This window comes from Papio anubis, chromosome 5 (assembly GCF_008728515.1).
Source record: "Papio anubis isolate 15944 chromosome 5, Panubis1.0, whole genome shotgun sequence".
NCBI classification, from domain to species: Eukaryota; Metazoa; Chordata; class Mammalia; order Primates; family Cercopithecidae; genus Papio; species Papio anubis.
The window spans coordinates 128,593,342-128,611,765 of record NC_044980.1 but is presented as its reverse complement, the minus strand read 5'-3'; the positions used below and the strand labels follow the sequence as shown (position 1 = coordinate 128,611,765).

The window sequence follows — 18,424 nt, the reverse complement described above, 5'->3', positions numbered from 1 at the left end:
GCTGACATGAATTGGTGGCAGGACCCACAGGTTGGAGAGCTGGGTATATTCTCAGCGACTTACTCCAGCCCTGGCCAGGCTGTGCCCTAAACAGTTGTAGGGCAGAACTGGGGCTCTTGGCCCCCAAAGTCCTGGGACCCAGGGCTGCTATCTTCTTGTCTAACCTCAGTAGTCTATGCTGGCAGCTCAGGGGTTGTCTCCAGGTTCTTCTAGGCATGCACATAGCCAGCAGAGACTCTGCCTCTCTCTCATTTGCTACGCATCTCCTGCTCTGATGCTTGTCTTCTCTGCTATGGATCCTTCTCTGCTATGAGGCTTTGATTCATGACCAGACAGACCTTCCAGACCCAGTGCAGATAAAGTAGGCTCTTGTTCTTAACTTTCCCTTCTCCAGGAAATAACATAATGTGACATGACCAGGAAAGAAATAGAATAAAGTTTGTCTGTGACCACAAGCCTATTTTGCCACCTGAGTTTAATTCTCTGTACAGTGTTTCAGTTTGGTTTTACACATGCTGGTAAACAGGCAGACAGCTTTCATCATATAGGTCAATGTCCAAGTCCCCCAAACAGTCCATCTTTACCAGCAGAAATGTTAGGAGCATTCAGCTTCATGACTCCACAGTCTGGAGACTGGAGAATAAAGTGCAATCTGTACTTTAACTCATCCCAGAAGCAGGTGAGGTTGACGGGGAGGCTTCTGTGTGCCTGGGAAGTGTGCTTGAACAAACCCATGCTGTATTTTCCATCTGCGAGTGGGGAAGGGAGTGAATCCCTGCCATAACCATTAGGCCAACTTCAGTGTGGGCAGGAGATGGAGCCAACTTCTTCTACAGTGGATCCCATAGGAGGTGAGCCGGGGTGGTAGCCACCGTTGGGGGCACAAGGCCCCTCTGAGCAAGATCAGACATGATGGCCTTTGAAAGCCCACTGAGAGATCACTAGGCATGCCTTCCTCTTCCAAATCCACGGTGCTACTGCCTGGTTCATCTGAGGAAATTTTGCCATTAGACAGAATAGATGTCATTGTCCCAACGTATAAACTTTGCCTGAACTGCTTTCGTCTCCAGGTAACACTGACTTGACCCAGAAGTCAAGGTTTTCATGAAGCAACTATGGGTAAATAGTGGCTTTCAGGAGTTACTGATTGAAGGAGAGGATCTTGATAACAATCTGCTTGTTTGAAAGTACAGATGTTGGGAAAACACTCATCAAACCTCCAACTGGCCTTGTCAACAAAATTCCTGTACTCTTTTCCTTTTCTCTGCAGAGTAAGCAATAAGGAAATTCTCTCTCATTCTCCCAGGTTTGCCACATAACCAATCTAGCTTTTATTGCTTTGGAATTACCCATTTATGGCTGTTAGTGCGGTATAATTATCACGGTGACTCCCATCACCAGGATACTGACACAACTCCAAACTGACCCAAGTTTATACTGTGAAGCTCTTGGAATTCTTTCTAGCGCCTTCATTCCCAATTTTTTTTGAAAAAACTTTTTATTTGGAAATAATTCCAAATTTGCAAAAGAAGAATAAAAAGCAAAACAGTATAAAGAATGCCCATACATACCATTTACCCAGATTTATCCATTGCCAACCTTTTTGCTCATTTGCTTATTTTTTGTGAGTTCTCTCTCCCACTCTCTTCACTTCCCTCCCTTCTCACTCGTGTGCATTCAATTCAACTGAATCAATGTAATTGTCCCAGTGTCTAAACTTTGCCTAAGCCCCATGCATTTCCAGGTAACAGTGACCTGACCAGGAGTCAAGGTTTTCATGAATCAGCTATGGGTATGATCTGGCTTTTAGGAATCATTGATTGAAAGAGGGGATTCTGATAACAACGTGTTTGCGTGGAGGTACAGATGTTGGAAAAACACCTATCAAACCTTGAACTGACTTTGGCAACAAGACCCAAACCTATCCTTTTTCTTCTTTTCTTCCCAAGGTAAGCAATAGGGAGTGTGTGTGTGTGTGTGTGTGTGTGTGTGTGTACATATAGATGTATTTTTACACATTCATACATAACTATTTTCTAAACTATTTCTGGGTGAGTTACATACTTGATGGGTCTTTACCCCTAAATATGTTGAAACATATTTCCTAAGAATGGAGATATTGTCTTACATAACTATAGCACAATTATCAGTTTCATATAGCTACATTGACAGTACTTTAATCTACCATCTATAATCAAATTGTCATTTAATCTTCATGGTGCTCTTTATAGCATTTTCCCCTCCAGGACAGGATGCAGTGCTTCAATCTGGAACATTTCCATAGCCTTTCTTTGTTTCTTGTGACACTGACATTTTTTAAGAGTACATGACCCCTCTGCTTGTTAATAGAGCTTTCCTGATTTGGAGTTTGTCTGACATTTCCTTACTACATTGTGGCCATGCATTCTTGGCTGGACCTCCTCCCTATTCTTAAGTCTCATTCTCAAAAGCCCCTGTTCTCCTCCTCTGGCCTCTTATTCTTGTTTTTATCAGTTTGTTTGGTTTTTTTTTTTTTTTGAGGTATACTTTTTATTCAATAAAAGGTAAAGCTCTCAAGTGCACGATTGATAAGTTTTTACAATTGCATTCACCTATGTCATCACACTCTACAGTGGAAGTGACTTCTTATATTTGAAATAAACTGTTTTGTTTACAGTCCAGTTAGGGAGAGCAGTGATTCCACAGGCTACCTATCCTCCCCTGATTTTCAAGATAAAAGAACTCTGTGATATCATGAGGTGTCATTCATTGAGAAGCAACCTTGCTCTGGGGCACTGGTTATAACTTACAAGTCTATCAGCACTGGCACTACCAATAGTGGTATGCATGATTCATATTGGGTCCACAGAGCAGAATGTCATCAAAGGTAGTTATTATAATTCTATGCATAGATATACCTGAGATAAAAATGCATCACACCACCACCATTTGTGAGGCCCAAAGTCAGACAAACCTAACATGATGATGCACTTATCACTTATACTGATTTTCAATTCAACGGCAAGAGTAGGAGCCATAGAAAACTATGACCAGTATAAGATAGCCCTGCTGCTAAACAGGGAATAAACAGAAGAGCCTTCTTCTGGAAAACAGCAGAAATCTCCACCAGTGGCCCATGTGGTGCTAAGTGCTCTCTGGCTTGTGGGGGTGGCAGAGTCAGGGGGATGCCAGGACACTTGGCAGACAGCCTCAGGAAAACACTGAATCAGAGTTCTTGGTACTCTGATACCATGGGACCAATTTTAGTTTGTGAAAACCCAATGTTGATGACTCTTAAAAGCTGATTTGGAAAGTTACTGGAAAGCCAATCTTGGAAATATGCACAACTGAGATCTGTGAACTTGCATGTCCTTTGTCCAAGGAACCTGAGGAAGACTACGAGGTGCCGGATCAGGACACAGCTTACAGGGAACTGCCAACTCCCAGTCCATTGTTCCTAAACCTTCAGGGCGTACACGTATATGTGAAAGGATTGGCATTAGGTATATTTCCTTCTCAAGTGAAGTGTACTTAATTTCTCTAATTAGAATTTTTTATTCTGTAATGAGGATAAAAACATTAATCAAATTTTGATCTTTTTAAAATCATGAGTGCTTTGCATTTGAGACCAACCTTTGCTGCCTCTCTAGATCAAGGGATACTACGTTTTATTAGGATAGATATGGATTATGTACCTCAAAAACTGCTGCCTCTCTAGATCAAGGGCATACTACCTTTTATTAGGATAGATATGGATTATGTACCTCAAAAACTCAGGATGCCTGTGATTTCCTTCATTTTCCCAACTTCAATTAGGGCCATCTCAGGCCCCCTGCACCTATGTAACCAAGACTAGCAAGATGTTCAAAGTCAATGAAAATAGCAACCCGCTGCCCTAGGACGTGGAGGAGGGCCCAGGCCTCCTGCCTTGTCCAACTCAGACCCGGCCAGCACACCTAAACCTACAGGCCATGGCTATCTGGCTCTGCAGGTCTCTGTGAAGTGCTAGTGCCTCACTGCTGGCCTCCTGTTTAGCCTGGGAGGTCCCTTAGAAGATAGATGCTTCTACAGGGAGTTTTATTTTGGGGGGTGCGGGTTGTAGGTCCAGGTTTCGCCAATCCTAACAGGTACCAACACAACCATCTCTTAGGGCACATCCAACTTCAGAAGGGCTGAGCTGGGCTGGACACAGACTGGGGACACCAGATCTACCACTGTTGCCCCTCTTCCAGAACCCAGGGACCCAGCCACAGAAAGCCACTGTGCCTTCCTCAGACACAAACACAAAGATGTTCCATTTATTTTCCTTTCTCAGTCAATGCGATTCAATGTCTTCAATGGGCCATGACCTTGGAAACAGTAAGGCCAGCAGAAACACAATGGCTGGCCACTGAGGGGAGCAGGGCCGGCCCTCAGGAGCACAAAGGCCTGGCCATTCTCTGGAAGAGAAAGTGCTCCCTGCCTCCTCTGCTGTGTGGGTATGTGGGTGGTGGGACGGGAACACAATGCAATTTCTCAACAGGCCACTTTCTACAGAAAATCCTTGACAAATCAGCCATCCACAAATGAGGACCTGTGGGTCACTAGTCAGGGATGTGCGGGTTTTCACAAGGGTTCTATGTCCAGTAAGGCTCAGCCAGTGGGAGTCATTTCAAGGCACCCCAGAATCCGTGAGCATTATGCATTGACAGAATTCCTACAATGTCTCACACATACATATGTGCCCATTTTTCTCATATGTGTAGGAGCTATCACAGGTAACACAATAACATTTTACTTAAACATACTAGTCATCCATAGCAGTTTCTTGACATATTTGTTTTCTTAGTCCACTAACACTTAAAAGTACAGCTGCTGTTTGATGGGTTGGACCACATTTTCCATATTAACAAGGCGCTCTTAGAAAAAGGGGCCCGCAGCCCATGTCGGAGGCTGTGCCCCCTAGTATGGCTTGCCTCTGTTGCTACTGTTTTCTGAGCATGTTATTTTGCCCTTAGTGTGGCGGTGAGTTTCCTGTTGACAGGAATCATACACTGTGGCCCGAGTCCCATAAATATCTCAGCATCTACTCCATGGACAATGGAGCACCTGACTTAGGCAGGTCTCAGCACTCCCAAGACTCACACCCTTGGCATTCATCAAAAGGCTGGCCCTGACTGATCCTTGGGTCAGAGGCTTTAGATATTAAAGGAAATTCCAAAATCAGGGTCCCACCTACAGCACTGCTTAGATGTGATGGAAGCATCCAGTAACGTGGCTGTACATCCTCCAGCAGACAGGCTGGCTGTAACATCCTCAGTTTGGGTTTGAGCTTGAGCAGGCTGGTGGACCCCTCAGATCACTTCCCAGGATATTACCAGCTGGGAAGCTCCTACCTAGTTCCTGTTGCTAAGAGTCCAGCAGTTTCCTCATGACCTGAGAGGCCCAAGATAGGCAGATGCTTTCATAGAAAGAGCCCTGGATTTGCATTCCTGTTCAGTTGCTATTTAATGTACAACCCCATGCAGGAGATTCAATCTCACTGGGTCTCAGTTTCCTCATCATCTGTGAAAGGGGGAGAATAAGTGGCCTGTCCAACTTATTTGGCTTTTATGAACGTGAAAAGGGAATGTTGACAAATGCACTTTACTGAAATGCATGCCATGCAAATGTCCCTTACTTAAGGCAAATAGTTCTTATTCCTATTTTTATCACCCTGTCCTTATATGACTCTGGATTCTGGAAGTGCTGGACCTGCCAACTTCAGGCAGCTGTGGCCTGCAGCCAAGTCTACTGAGGGAGATCACTGTTGCCCACATGGGGCCAAGAATGACCAATACTGGTGTTAAGTCCAGAAACCAGGACAATACTTGCTGTTGTCAATTGCTTTAAACAATCATGTGTCACCAATGTACGTAATTTGTACAATGGTGTATTATGCACTACCGTTAATGTCTGGTAACCATGTGGGACAACTGTTTGAAAAGGACAAACTGTTCAAAGGGTTCTAACTAGTCAAACCGTTCAGAACAAGGACTTCTTTGGAACTGCATGGCTATATGCTTGGCCTCTCCACAGACCTCCTCCCTTCACTCCTGGGCTGCCATTGCTCCAGCTCTCACTTGCTGTTGGCAACCCACAGCCTACTTAAGAAGGCCCAGGCTATACAGGCCTGGGTTGTCTTCAGGTTTTTGGGTTCTTTTCATGCTCCAAGGGTTCCTGCCTTTCTGCACAAGCTTTCATCTTCAAGGGTTGTGTGTCCCTTCAGGGATTTTAACATCAACAACCCTTACCCTGTACTGGGAAAGTCTTGGAAAATCTGCTGTTCCTTCCCAAGGTCAACCTGCCTGGAGAAGAATATTTTCCTTGGTTGCCACACATCTTCAAAGGAGCAATAAAACCATGTTGCTAAAGAGACAAATGGATGCACTCAGGGCCTCAGAGCCACAGCTGATGACCTCCTAGGCAGGCATCTCTGAGGACTCAGGGAAACTGCAGAAATGTTTTTGCCTTATTTTGTCACCATGCAGATTCTTGTGCTCAGATGGCTTTTTGGTCTCACCTGCTGAGACCCACCTCTCAGCTGGCCCTCTCTGCTGTTACCATCCAGCCCAGCTTGTCTGCTCTTAGCATGTCCAGAAATTAGGACCTTCTTCACCTCAAATCCTGGCCACGCTCTGATTCCTTTCTATCCAGATCATCTTCAGTATGATGGAGCCAGGTCTTCTGACATCAATTCCCTCAACTTCCTCCCACTTGCCCTCAAGAATCTCTCTGCATTTTTACTTTCTCTCTTCTTCTCTCCCAACTTGGAAATGAATGCCTTTTCCTTCTCCATTGCCTTCTGTCTTTGTCCCCATCATTACCCCAACTTTAGCACATTTCCCCTCCATATGCTCCTTCCTCCTACTTCAGTAACACCAATTTCTCAGGACTCAGTTTCTAGGGGTCAAAGAGTTGCATGGCCTGGGGTAATTCCCCATCTCCCCAAGGGACAGCTATGTGAGCATGGACAAATTATGTAATTCAGCCTCGGTTTTCTCATCTGTAAAATAAAGATGATAAGTGGGCCTATTTTATAGGGTTGCTGTGATGATAATGGAATGGGCATTAATGTCGTATAGCTCAATACATGGTACGAGCTCGATAATTTTAACTGCAGTTATTAGTGTTACTGTAACTCTCTGCTCCTTCCCAAATTCCTTCAGTAAGTCTTCTTTTTGCTGCCATCCTCTGCCTTATTTGCAGCTCACTTGGTGTTTGCATCTAATGTCACAACCTCAACTGTCACTTCTATGTCTATTGCACTTGTGCCTCTACCCGCAGCCCTGATGCTTCCAGGTGTAGTCTCACAGGCACCTCACACTACACAGACCAGGCCAAACTCATCCTCGTCTCACTCAAGCCTGCCCCTCCAGCAGCAGCCACAGTAAGCATTGATTGATTACCTGTTCCATGCCAAGAACTGTCTTACATGTTTCATTTGCTACTTAATTCCCTGTGTCAGGGGTTCCACTTGTCTCATTGTCATCCAACTTCGGGATCTTCAGTCATTGTTGACACTTACCTCTCTCCTGCTTATGCCTAATGCTCGGCCTACTGCTTCTATATCATCAGGGCCTCTGGATCTGCCACCCATCTCTGTTTCTAAGCCCAGGGCCCCGGGTCTGTGGCTGCAGCCTTCAAATCAATCTACCCACTTCTACAATTTCCACTACTCTTCCACCCCTTCCAGAGGCCAGTTTCCTCTTCTCCAGCACAACTCTGATTGCATCATTCTGGTGTCCAAAGTGCTTTACTGCCTGCTGAATATAATCTAAGCCCATCCTCGGTGAAGAAATCCAAGTTCTTCCCAACTCACTCGGCATCTTTCAACACCCCCACTATCTGTGCATCGCTTGTCTGTGCTAACCAAAGGCTCCCTTGTCCCACCATGTGCCTACATTTTCCTGCCACAGAATCTTCCCCTATGTTGTTCCCACAGTGTTAAAACACTTCTCCATCCCATGTCTCCATCTCTAAATGCTACGTAGAACTAAAAGACCTGATCAATGGCCACTTCCTTTCTGGAGGCTTCCTGATACACCAAGCCAGAGTTAGGGGATCCAAAGCCTTTCATGAGGCCTTTCTCATTGAAGCACACATCTGGATCCCCACCAGACTGTGGGCACCCTGAAGGCCGGGGCTTCCAATGCTTCTTTACCCGCTGTGCCTGCCTCAGAGCAGGGGCTCAGGAAATGCTTGTGAATGAACAATTCACAGTGAATTCAAACAGGTGTAAAACTCAGCCTCTTGCCTCCAGTTGTGCCTGGTGCAATGACTAGGATAGTCAGCACAGAGTTAATGTTCGGTCCTTCCCTGATCCTCCCAACTCCGACCTCTGTTATGTAGAGGGCTTTGTGATCTGCACATTAATTAGGCTTTTAATAGAAACACAGATCTAAATACTCCCAGATGGAGGAGGAGTGAGTGTCATTAACCATGAACTTCTGGGAAGGACATAGCTCAGGCAGCAGAGGGACTACTGGTCTGCAGGGCCACAGCCCTGACTTCTAGCTCAGGCTCAACAGGCCACCTAGTTAGGCTCATGCCCATGCAAAGGGCAGTGATTTTAAAAGGAAGGGTTTTTTCACAGGTGTCTTACTGTCACAGGCACATCCAACTGAACACAGGCCAGTGTCTCCCTGCTTGCCAAGTGGCAGAGGCCCCAGGAGAATACCTCTGTTAATTTGGAAGCATTTACACAGGGCATAATTACTGGTTATTGTGCAATGGCAGTCAGCGTCAAATGGAAATTCCGTTTAAATGTAAGCAGCCACTTATATGATTTGGTAAAGCTCTTCTGGATAACAATTTCATAATAGGTACCAAGAATGTTAAAAATGGCCACACCCCTTAACCCACTCATGAGTCAAAGAGCCCACACATTTAGGGAAAAAACCCTAAATAAAGAGAACTCTTTATGAATATATTTGCTGATCACATCACTATTTTTAAAAGAGGAAAAACTGCAAACAACCTAAATATTCACCAGTAGGAAGATTGTTAAATAATACATTTACTAACAGCTAACATTTATTTCACATTTTCTATGTGCCAGACATTGGACTAAGGCCTTCATGTATAATACATTTCATTGCATCCCAGCTATAAAGTAGCTATTATTGTCATGCCTGCTTTGCAGATGAGTTAACTGAGGCTAGGTGACATTAGGTGAGTTGTCCAACCTTTTTTGGGTTCAGTGGAAGTAGAATTAGAAGCAGGTAGTCTAATTCTGGAAGCTTAATTCTTACCATACTACACAGACCCTTTCAGTGTGTGTGTGTCTGTGTGTGTGTGCATGCGTGTGTATTTGATGGACTAGTGCACATCCATTTTAAATATTGCCCATCTACTTAAAAAATTTTATATGCTATTTTAATAACATGGTTAATGTTTCTGTTATAATGCTGAGTTAAAAACAGGACATGAAATTGTCCATATAGCATGATCACAGCTTCTTAAAATCTTTAATCTATGTATACAGAATGGAAAAATAAATACATTAATGTGTTACCAGTGGTTGTAATTGCATGAATGGGTACTTTCTACCTCTACTTTCAATGTTCTGTAGCTTGTAGATTTTCAACGATGGATCACCACTAACAGACAATCAGGAGGGGCTGCCTGAATATATACTGGCTGTATATTTGCCAGTCCCCCAACCACCTGAGCTGGGCTCTCACCTCAATGTGGCCTCCAGTCCACCTGTCACATGTCCCAAAGCGAAGAAGCCAGAGGCCTCTTGGCACCTGGCTTCCATATGTGAGTGCTGTCTCTCATATCACATAGGATCACCCTGGAAGTGGACTGGCAATCCTGAGGCAGAACCACAAAACCTGATCAGTCTCACAAGCCCTGCCCAAGGCTGCCTAGCAATGCCCACATGAGCAGAGTCAACACATGGATTGGGCCTGACCCAGGGCACAGACCACAGGACTGCAGCCATCCCCAGCCTCATTCTATGCAATTCACACAACCTTGGGTTATATAGTGCTCTGTTTGTTTTTCATTGAATTACATGATCATTCCAACCAAAATATCTCACATAAAAATCTACCTTTTTGCCTTCTCTTAAAAATCGGAGGATCCAAGCACATCAGGCCACAGGGCAACATTCAATTAAAGTGGGGTTGTGGCCACTCCCTTGGACAGGATGTGGGCCCAGCTTGCCACAGTCCCCACTACTCCCAGCTGTCTCTCAGACACTGAAGCTGTCACATTAGGCTTGAACTATGCTTTTCTAATAGCAGAATGTGGCAGAAGGTAAAATATGTTCTGTGTCCAGGTTTCAATCAAAATAGGAAAAATGAAACATAGGTTAGGAGAGCTGTGTTCTCAAGAAAAATGGGAGAGGATTCACTTCCCCAGATACCTCTTCTCACTTATGAAACTACCTTTGCAAAAATTAGATCAGTGAGAAAATTACGGCAGTGGGGGCAACCTAATCTAGCCAACGCCCCTTTTGACTTTATCCTTCAAGCTGCCTTGATTATTTCTTGGCTTAGGCTGAGCTAACTTTGCCAGACATTCAGTTTATACTTTAAATGATAATCGCCCTTCCCTAAAAGTAATGAGAGGTCAACAGGCTAGAGGGAGGAGAGGAGCCTGAATTCTGCTAAGGTATAGACATAAAGGATTGCCAGCCATCACTTTGGAGGTCACAGATATGCAACTTCCCCAATAACTCCTGCCAATAACATCACTGCAGGAGCAATCAGCATTGTGAAACCCAAGATTAGCCCTTTGAGATATCTTTTCAGGCTTTTTGCATGTCTGACACCAGTGGCACCAACTCACCAGCCCTGCTCCTAGACCCACCAACCCTGCTCCTGTGGCCCCACCCAGAAGCAACAACACGCATAGGAGGACCATTTCCCGCACCTCTATGATTGCATGCCAATCAATCAGCAGCAAGCACCCATTGCCTAGCCATCTCCATCCCTTCCCACAAACTGCCTTTGAAAAAGCCCTAACCTATAAGCCTCCTATGAGATTGATTTGAGGAATAACTCTGTCTCCCATGTGGTGTGGCTGGCCTTGTGTCAAATAAACTGTGTATTTACTGCAATGCCGAGGGAGGTGATATGATTTGGTTGTGTCTCTACCCAAATCTCACCTTGAATTGTAGTTCCCATAATTCCCATGTGTCATGGGAGGGACCTGGTAGGAAGTAATTGAATCATGGTGGTGGGGTCTTTCCCATGCTGTTCTCATGATAGTGGATAAGTCTCAAGAGATCTGATGGTTTTATAAAGAGGAGTTCCCTGGCACACACTCTCTTGTGTGCTGCCACATAAGACGTGACTTTGCTCCTCCTTCACCTTCCACCATGTTTGTGAGGCCTCCCCAGCCATGTGGAACTGTGAGTCAATTAAACCTCTTTTATTTATGAATTGCCCAGTCTCAGGCATGTCTTTATTAGCAGCAAGAGAATATAGGAGGTTACATGTATGTTAGCTCCCTGTCCTGATGAGTCTCTGACTTTTCTATCTCTAGCCTAGAGGGTTCTGAGGAGCAACTGAAAGAAAACCACATTTCTTCTCATTTTCTGGAGGGATTCCTGGCAGAAAAAACTGCCTGGCGACTCTTTGTCAGCCTCCCCTCCCTTCCCCAGTAGTTGATCCTGTCCAGCACCTGCTGTCACCAAAGTCTTTCCTCCAAGCAACTGAGGGCAAGGGAGATCAGAGGGGGCAGCCCAATGCCACAGAATTCACACCCATCCCTTGGAACCCACAAGCTGTGCCCATTACTTGGACAATGTCATTTTGGAGACATGCTCCCAGCCTACTTCTCCCTAAAGTTTGAAGCTATTTGTGTGCATGACAATTTTTTGCAAAGGCCCAGGTGGCCCAATGTTATCAACATTGTCATAACCTCAGCTTCTACAAATTCTGGGGCAAAAGCAGAGATGGCAACAGTGGCTCTGAATCAGACCTCCTCCACCTCCCACTAAGGTAGGGACCTCAGGGTATGAAACCACTCTGTGCCTCAGTCTCCCCATAGTAAATCTTCAGGAATTGGGTTGTTGTAAATAGTAAACACATGCCAAGCTCCTAGCATAGTGCTTGGCATACAATTAAGGTTCAGTAAACATGGGCTACTTAGCTACTACTGCCAAGACCATTCTTATTCAGCCCAGATCACAGAAACTTGTAGGGACACGGCAGAGGTGGGTCCTCCAATCTCGGCTTTTACTCTCCCTCCACTCACTCGGTGAACCATCTTTGTCTTTGTCTTTGCTTTTTGTGCTAAGCCCATGAGCCCTGGCTCTAAGGACTCAAAGCTTTGCAGGGTTGAGAAATATTTGCCCACAGAAACCTCCCATGCCTTTTACTAAGAGCCTTCTCCATGCTCCCAAAAGGCAGGTCTCCTGGCACACAGGGAAGAACAGAACAAACCCATGTTCATTTTCTGTTGCTGCCTCGGGGGTTTATTTAAGAGAACTGGTTTCCTTCTGGCACCGCAGATGAATAAACAACCTGAGGCCACAGGCCATGGGCAGATTGCCATACAGGAGGCTCAGGGAATCTTACCTATCCTGAGACATGTCAGCACCTCCTATGGTGGAGGGACAGGGTCCCTGTGTTCTCACTACTCAGAGGCTTACCCAAAAGACAGGGCCCTTTAAGGATCTCGACTTCCCGGATCGGAGATCTGGAGGGCCCCAGGGAGGCCATGTCCCAGGCTTCCACGCCTAGACAAGGCAGGCCCGAGTGGCCCTTAGCACTACCTGGGCAGGTGCACAGCCCTACCTCCAGGCTCTCCTCCTAGCCCTTCTCCCACCCTGCTCCCAAGCCCTCCTTGACCCCAGCCTGAGAGCCCATTCTATTTCCCTACCATCGCGGTTTGTAGGGACCCAGTTCCTCTCTGGTTCTCAGCTGGATGCAGCACTGTAACAGAGACAGGACGCAGTCTTTTGTTTACCACTGCATTCTCAGCACATAGCCCTGCACCTGGCACCCAGTAGGTGCATAACTATTGTCTTGCAGATAAGTGAACAGGGATGGCAATCATATCTGCCTCATGCCGTCATAGTGGGTATTAAAGAAGATGATGGGTGGACAGTACCTTACGTGGTGTCTGGCACACAGTGAGCATGTCACATTGGCAGCTGCTAATGGTGGCTGCTCAGCTCCCGAACACTGGCCAGGAGCTGTGCACCCTGTTTGGAGGCCATGCTTGGGTTCAGCCACTCCCTTGACTGCCTCCCATTCTTCCTCTAGTCTCCCAATGCTTCTAGCCTGGCCTCAGGATCCCCTATCACTCAGGGCCTGGTATGACACCATTCTAGCACACTGTACAGGGAAAGCTGGGGTGGAGGTGGGCAGGACAGAGGATAGAACAAGATGTTGTCAAGAAACCTTCAAATGTCCCAGACTTTCTTAAGGAAAGTATTTCTTGGGAAACACCTCTCTTGGTGTCCAAGCTGTCTGAGGGCCCACAACAGATACTTGCAAACAGTTACTCGCAAACCTACCCCCATTTCCTCCCCTGCCGGGGACAAGGTGCCAGGTGGTAAAGGAGGCAGGGCTGCTACCAGCAGTCAAAGAGCCTCATTGCTGAGCATTTTCCAATACCTGAACCCCAAACAGTTTTAAGACGTATGGAGATTTCCTTTCCCCTAAGGTAAGCTTTTCTGAGGCAGTCAGGATAGAGCAAACAGTCAGCATGGGGCCTGGATGCCTGGGTTCTCAGCCTGCTCATGACAGCCTTCGTTCCTCTACATCTTTGCTTATGCCTCTGGGATGGGACAGAAGAGCAAAGGTCAAACATTCCTCAGAAGCGCCACCCTTGGGTCAAATTGAATTGTTCCAAAACATGACTCAATATGCTGAAGATGAAGGTGAAGATCTGCCGGTCCTGTGTCTCCCTGATGGCCCCATTTGTTTTCCTGCATCTCCCCATGTGCTGCAGTGGCCATGGGCCTTGGGGCATGTGAGACACAGCCTTGGGGCAGCCAGGCCTCAGGCCCTCCATGCGCCCCAGCAAGGAGCAGCAGCACCATGCTTAGAGAATGTGCAGACCCTGTCCTGGGCAGCTCTGGGGCTGGGGCAGGGGATGCTAGGCTGGGATGCTCCTGAGTGAGCTGCTGGGGCTCTGGCTGTGATACATGCTGAAACCCAGCCTCCCTGGGCAGAGAGGTCACACAGGGACTACTTAGAAGGTTGCCAGGGAAAGGAGTCTTCTCCACAAGGGCCAAGATCAAGCTGGAGACTGTCAGCCCCATCAGATGTCTGAGGTGACAGGAAAGGACTCTGGGTCCAGTTCTTCCATTACACAGAAAAGGACTATGGGCCCAGCCTTTCCATTACACAGAAAAGGAGCATGAGGCTCAGGAAGGGCAGTATCTAACCTGAGGAGACAGGGGACTGAGTGGTAGAGCTGAGAATCAAAGTACCTCAAGGTACTGAAATACGTCTCCCGCCACTGTAAGCCTATCCTTCCTCCAGAGCCGGCACCCTCTCTGCTCCACACAGCAAGTGCCTTCCTGTTCTTTCTACCCTCCTTTGGGAAAGCCACTGCCAGGAAAGATGCAGAAAACTCTTTCCCAGTGAGGAGGAACGAGAGATAAGGTTTGTGGTGCAGAAATGGCTACATCCCACAACAAGAAGTGAAACTCTAACAGGAAAGGCAAGGGCTGAAGGACAGGCAAGGGCAGGTAAGGGCAGGAGACGGGTGGTCAGGAGCAAGGCCTTGTCTGCTGCACTTCCTGGCATGTGGGCCAGGTGAGGTCGGGACTCTGGGCTTTTGGATGAGACATACATGCGTAGGAGTCCCAACTCAGCTGGGGCTAGCTTCGTGGGGATGAGACCAGTGTGTTCATCCAAGCACCATGCTTGGCTTAATGCTTTGCTGTTGCCGTTGTAAAATATGGCATAATTTTTGAACAACGGGCCTTAGCATTTTGCACTGGGTATTGCAATATTTGCCTGCAGCAACCTCCCACGCCTCACTCTCACTGGTGGCTCTCACTCACCAGTGGCTAATCGTGTGTTCTTGAGTAACTGTTTTAACCTCTGGGAGCCTGTTTTCTCATCCGTAAAATGGAGATAGCAGCATCTGCCTCACAGAATTGTTACAAGATGAATTAGGAGAACATATGCAAAGGTCCTAGCGAGTACCTGGCACATACCAAATACTTAATGACAGTTACTGCTTCAGATTAAATAGTATTAAAACCACACCTTGTTTTATTGTACTTCACTTCATTTCACTTCACAGATATTTCATTTTTTACAAATTGAAGGTTTGTGGCCAGCTTGAGTCCAGCAAGGCTATTGGCACCATTTCTCTAACAGCATGTACTCACTTGATATCTCCGTGTCACATTTTCATAATTCTCACAATATTTTCAACCTTGTTGTAATCATTATATCTGTTATGATGATCTGTGATCTTTGATGTCACTAACGTCCTTGTTTTGGGGCAAAACAAGCTGCATCCATATAAGAGAGTCAGCTTAATCACGGCTATTCTGACTGCTCCACCGACAAGCCAGCCATTCCCTATCTCTCTCCCTCTCCTCAGGCCGCCCTGTTCGCTGAGACACAACAATATTGAAATTAGGCCAATTTGTAATCCTACAATGGCCTCTAAGTGTTCAAGTGAAAGGAAGACTCATAGTGTCTCACGTTAAATCAAAAGCTAGAGCTGATTAAACTCAGTGAGGAAGGCATGTTGAAAGCTGAGACAGGTCAAAAGAGCTAAGCCTCTTTTGCCCAAGAGTTAACCAGGTTGTGAATGCAAAGGAAAAATGCTGGAAGAAAATTAAAAGCACTACTCCAATGAACACACAAATAATAAGACAGTGAAGTATCCTTATTGCTGGTATGAAGAAAGTTTGAGTAGTCTGGATACAACATCAGATCAGTCACAACTTTCCCTTAAGCCAAAGCCTAATCCAGATCAAGGGCCTAACTCTCCTCAATTCTCTGAAGGTGGAGAGAGGTGAGGAAGCTGCAGAAGAAAAGTTTGAAGCTGGCAGTGGTTGGTTCATGAGGTTTAAGGAGAGAAGCCTCTCCATAACATAAAAGTGCCAGGTAAAGCAACAAGTACTGATGTAGAGGCTGCAGCAACTTATCCAGAAGATCTAGCTAAGAGAATTGATGAATGTGACTATACTCAGCAACACGTTTTCAATGTAGACAAAACACTCTTCTATTGGAAAAAGATGACTTCAGGACTTTCAGAGCTAGAAAGGAGACGTCAATGCCTAGCTTCAAAGTTTCAAAGGACAGGCTGACTCTCTTGTTAGGGACTAATGCAACTAGTGACTTTAAGTTGAACCCAGTGCTCACTTACCATTCTGAAAATCCTAGGGCCTTTAAGAATGATAATCAATCTGCTCTCCATGTTCTAGAAAAGGAACAAAGCCTGGATGACAGCACATCTGTTTACAGCATGGTTTCCTGAGTATTTTAGGCCTGCTGTTGAGACCTACTGCTCAGAAAAGAATATTCCTTTCAAAATATTACTGCTCATTGACAATGCATCTGATAACCTAAGAGTTCTGGTGGAGACGTATAAGGAGATGAATGTTGTTTCCAGGCCTGCTAACACAGCATCCATTCTGCAGTCCGTGAATCAAAGAGTGATTTTGACTTCCAAGCCTTATTACTTAAGAAATATATTTCTTAAGGCTATAGTTGCCATGGATAGTGATTTTTCTGATGTATTTGAACCAAGTAAATTGAAAAACCTTCTGGAAAAAATTCACCATTCTAGATGCTCTTAAGAGCATTTGGGGTTCATGGGAGGAGGTCAAGATAGCAGTGTTAACAGGAGTTTGGAAGAAGTTGACCCCAACCCTCACAGATAATTTTGAGAGCTTCAAGGCTTCTGTGGAGGAAGGAACTGCAGATGTGGTGGAAAGAGCAAGAGAACTAGAATGAGAAGTAGAGGCTGAAGATGGGGCTGAATGGTGCAATCTCATGATAGTATTTAACAGATGAAGAGTTACTTCTTATGGATGAGAAAGAAAGTTTTTCTTGAGATGAAGTCTACTAGTGGTGAAGATTCTGTGAATGTGAATGTTGTTGAAATGACAACAAAGGATTTAGAATATTCCATAAACTTAGCTGATAAAGCAGCGGCAGGGTTTGAGAGGATTGACTCCAATTTTGAAAGAAGTTCTACTGTGGGCAAAATGCCATCAAACAGCATCTCATGCTATAGATATAACTTTTGTGAAAGGAAGTCAATGGATGTGGCAAACTTCATTGTTGTCTTATGTTAAGAAATTGCCACAGCCCACCCCAACCTTCAGCAACAACAACCCTGACCAGTCAGCAGCCATCAACTTCGAGGCAAGACCCTCCACCGACAGAAAGATTACAACTCACTGAAGACTCAGATAATTGTCAATAATTTTTAGTACTAAAGTATTTTTAAATTAAGGTGTGTGTATATATATATATATATATATATATATAAAAAACATAATGCCATTGCACACTTAGACTACAGTAAAGTTATGTACATCACTACTTCATCTCACACCACACCTCAGATATTACGTGTTACATGAAGTACACTAAATGAACTGGGGAACCAAAACGTTCATGTGACTTTTACTGTGATATTTGCTTTACTGCAGTGGTCTGGAACCGAACCCCTGTCTCTGAGGTATGCCTGTAATTACGGACTACCAGGTGACAAGGTAGATGCCTTGCTCAATAAAAGGATTTTAACAACCACATCCCAGATCCCACAAACCAACAAAGGGCCACAGGTCCCAGACACCAGCCTGTGCTCCCCTGGCCTCTTACCGTCCCGAAACGGTTGTGTCTGCATCTGCAACCGGATCTTGATGAGGTCCACGGGCCCTCCCAGCCCGACAGAGACCACACCAGCCACCATGCTGGCCAGCAGCAGGTCCGACAGCGTGCGTGGAGGACTGGCCTTGGGCTCCCCGCAGCGGTGCTGGCTGAGGAACCGCTGCGTGTTACTGAAGACCCCAAACACCACGGAGTTGTAGACGGCAATGCTGGCAAGGGGGAAGGACATGCCCTTGAAGAAGCCAAACACCTGCAGTGAAACCCAGAAGGAAGAGGCGTGAGGACCCGGGGCTGCCGTCGCAGGGCCTGCAGGATGGCAGGGAACACCACTGGACACATCTGCCCAGGTGTCAACGAAGAGAGGGGAAGAGGGTGCTGATGTGACAGGAGGCAGAGGGCCGGGGGCCGCTCAGGGGGCAGGCATCCTTGCTCTGATGACAGTCCGGCTTCTGCAAGCCGCTTTGTTTCCTATGGGTGGTGTCCTGGCTTGGAACCCACATGTGCCGGGAGGGGCAGTGATCTTGGGCTGGAAAAAAGTCAGGCTGTGGCCACGGGGGAACCTGAGGAGACCTTAGGAGCAGTGGGCTGGCCAAGCACCACACGCCCCCACCTCATACACCACAGTAAAAACATTCTCCAGGCACTGG

At 46.1% G+C, this 18,424-nt stretch overlaps 1 protein-coding gene across 17 annotated transcripts in view; it reads right to left on the bottom strand.

Moving 5' to 3' along the window:
* SLC25A48 (solute carrier family 25 member 48) overlaps positions 1 to 18,424 on the bottom strand; it is a 251,674-nt gene that overhangs the window by 18,764 nt on the left and 214,486 nt on the right. For all 17 annotated transcript variants that reach the window (XR_002522742.2, XR_001903790.3, XR_001903787.3 and 14 more), the window contains one exon: positions 17,769 to 18,027. Coding sequence is in view for 10 of the 17 variants with exons in the window: in XM_031666470.1 (XP_031522330.1) it covers positions 17,769 to 18,027 (259 nt within the window). In the remaining 7 variants the exon portion in view is untranslated. The remainder of the gene's footprint in view (positions 1 to 17,768; positions 18,028 to 18,424) is intronic.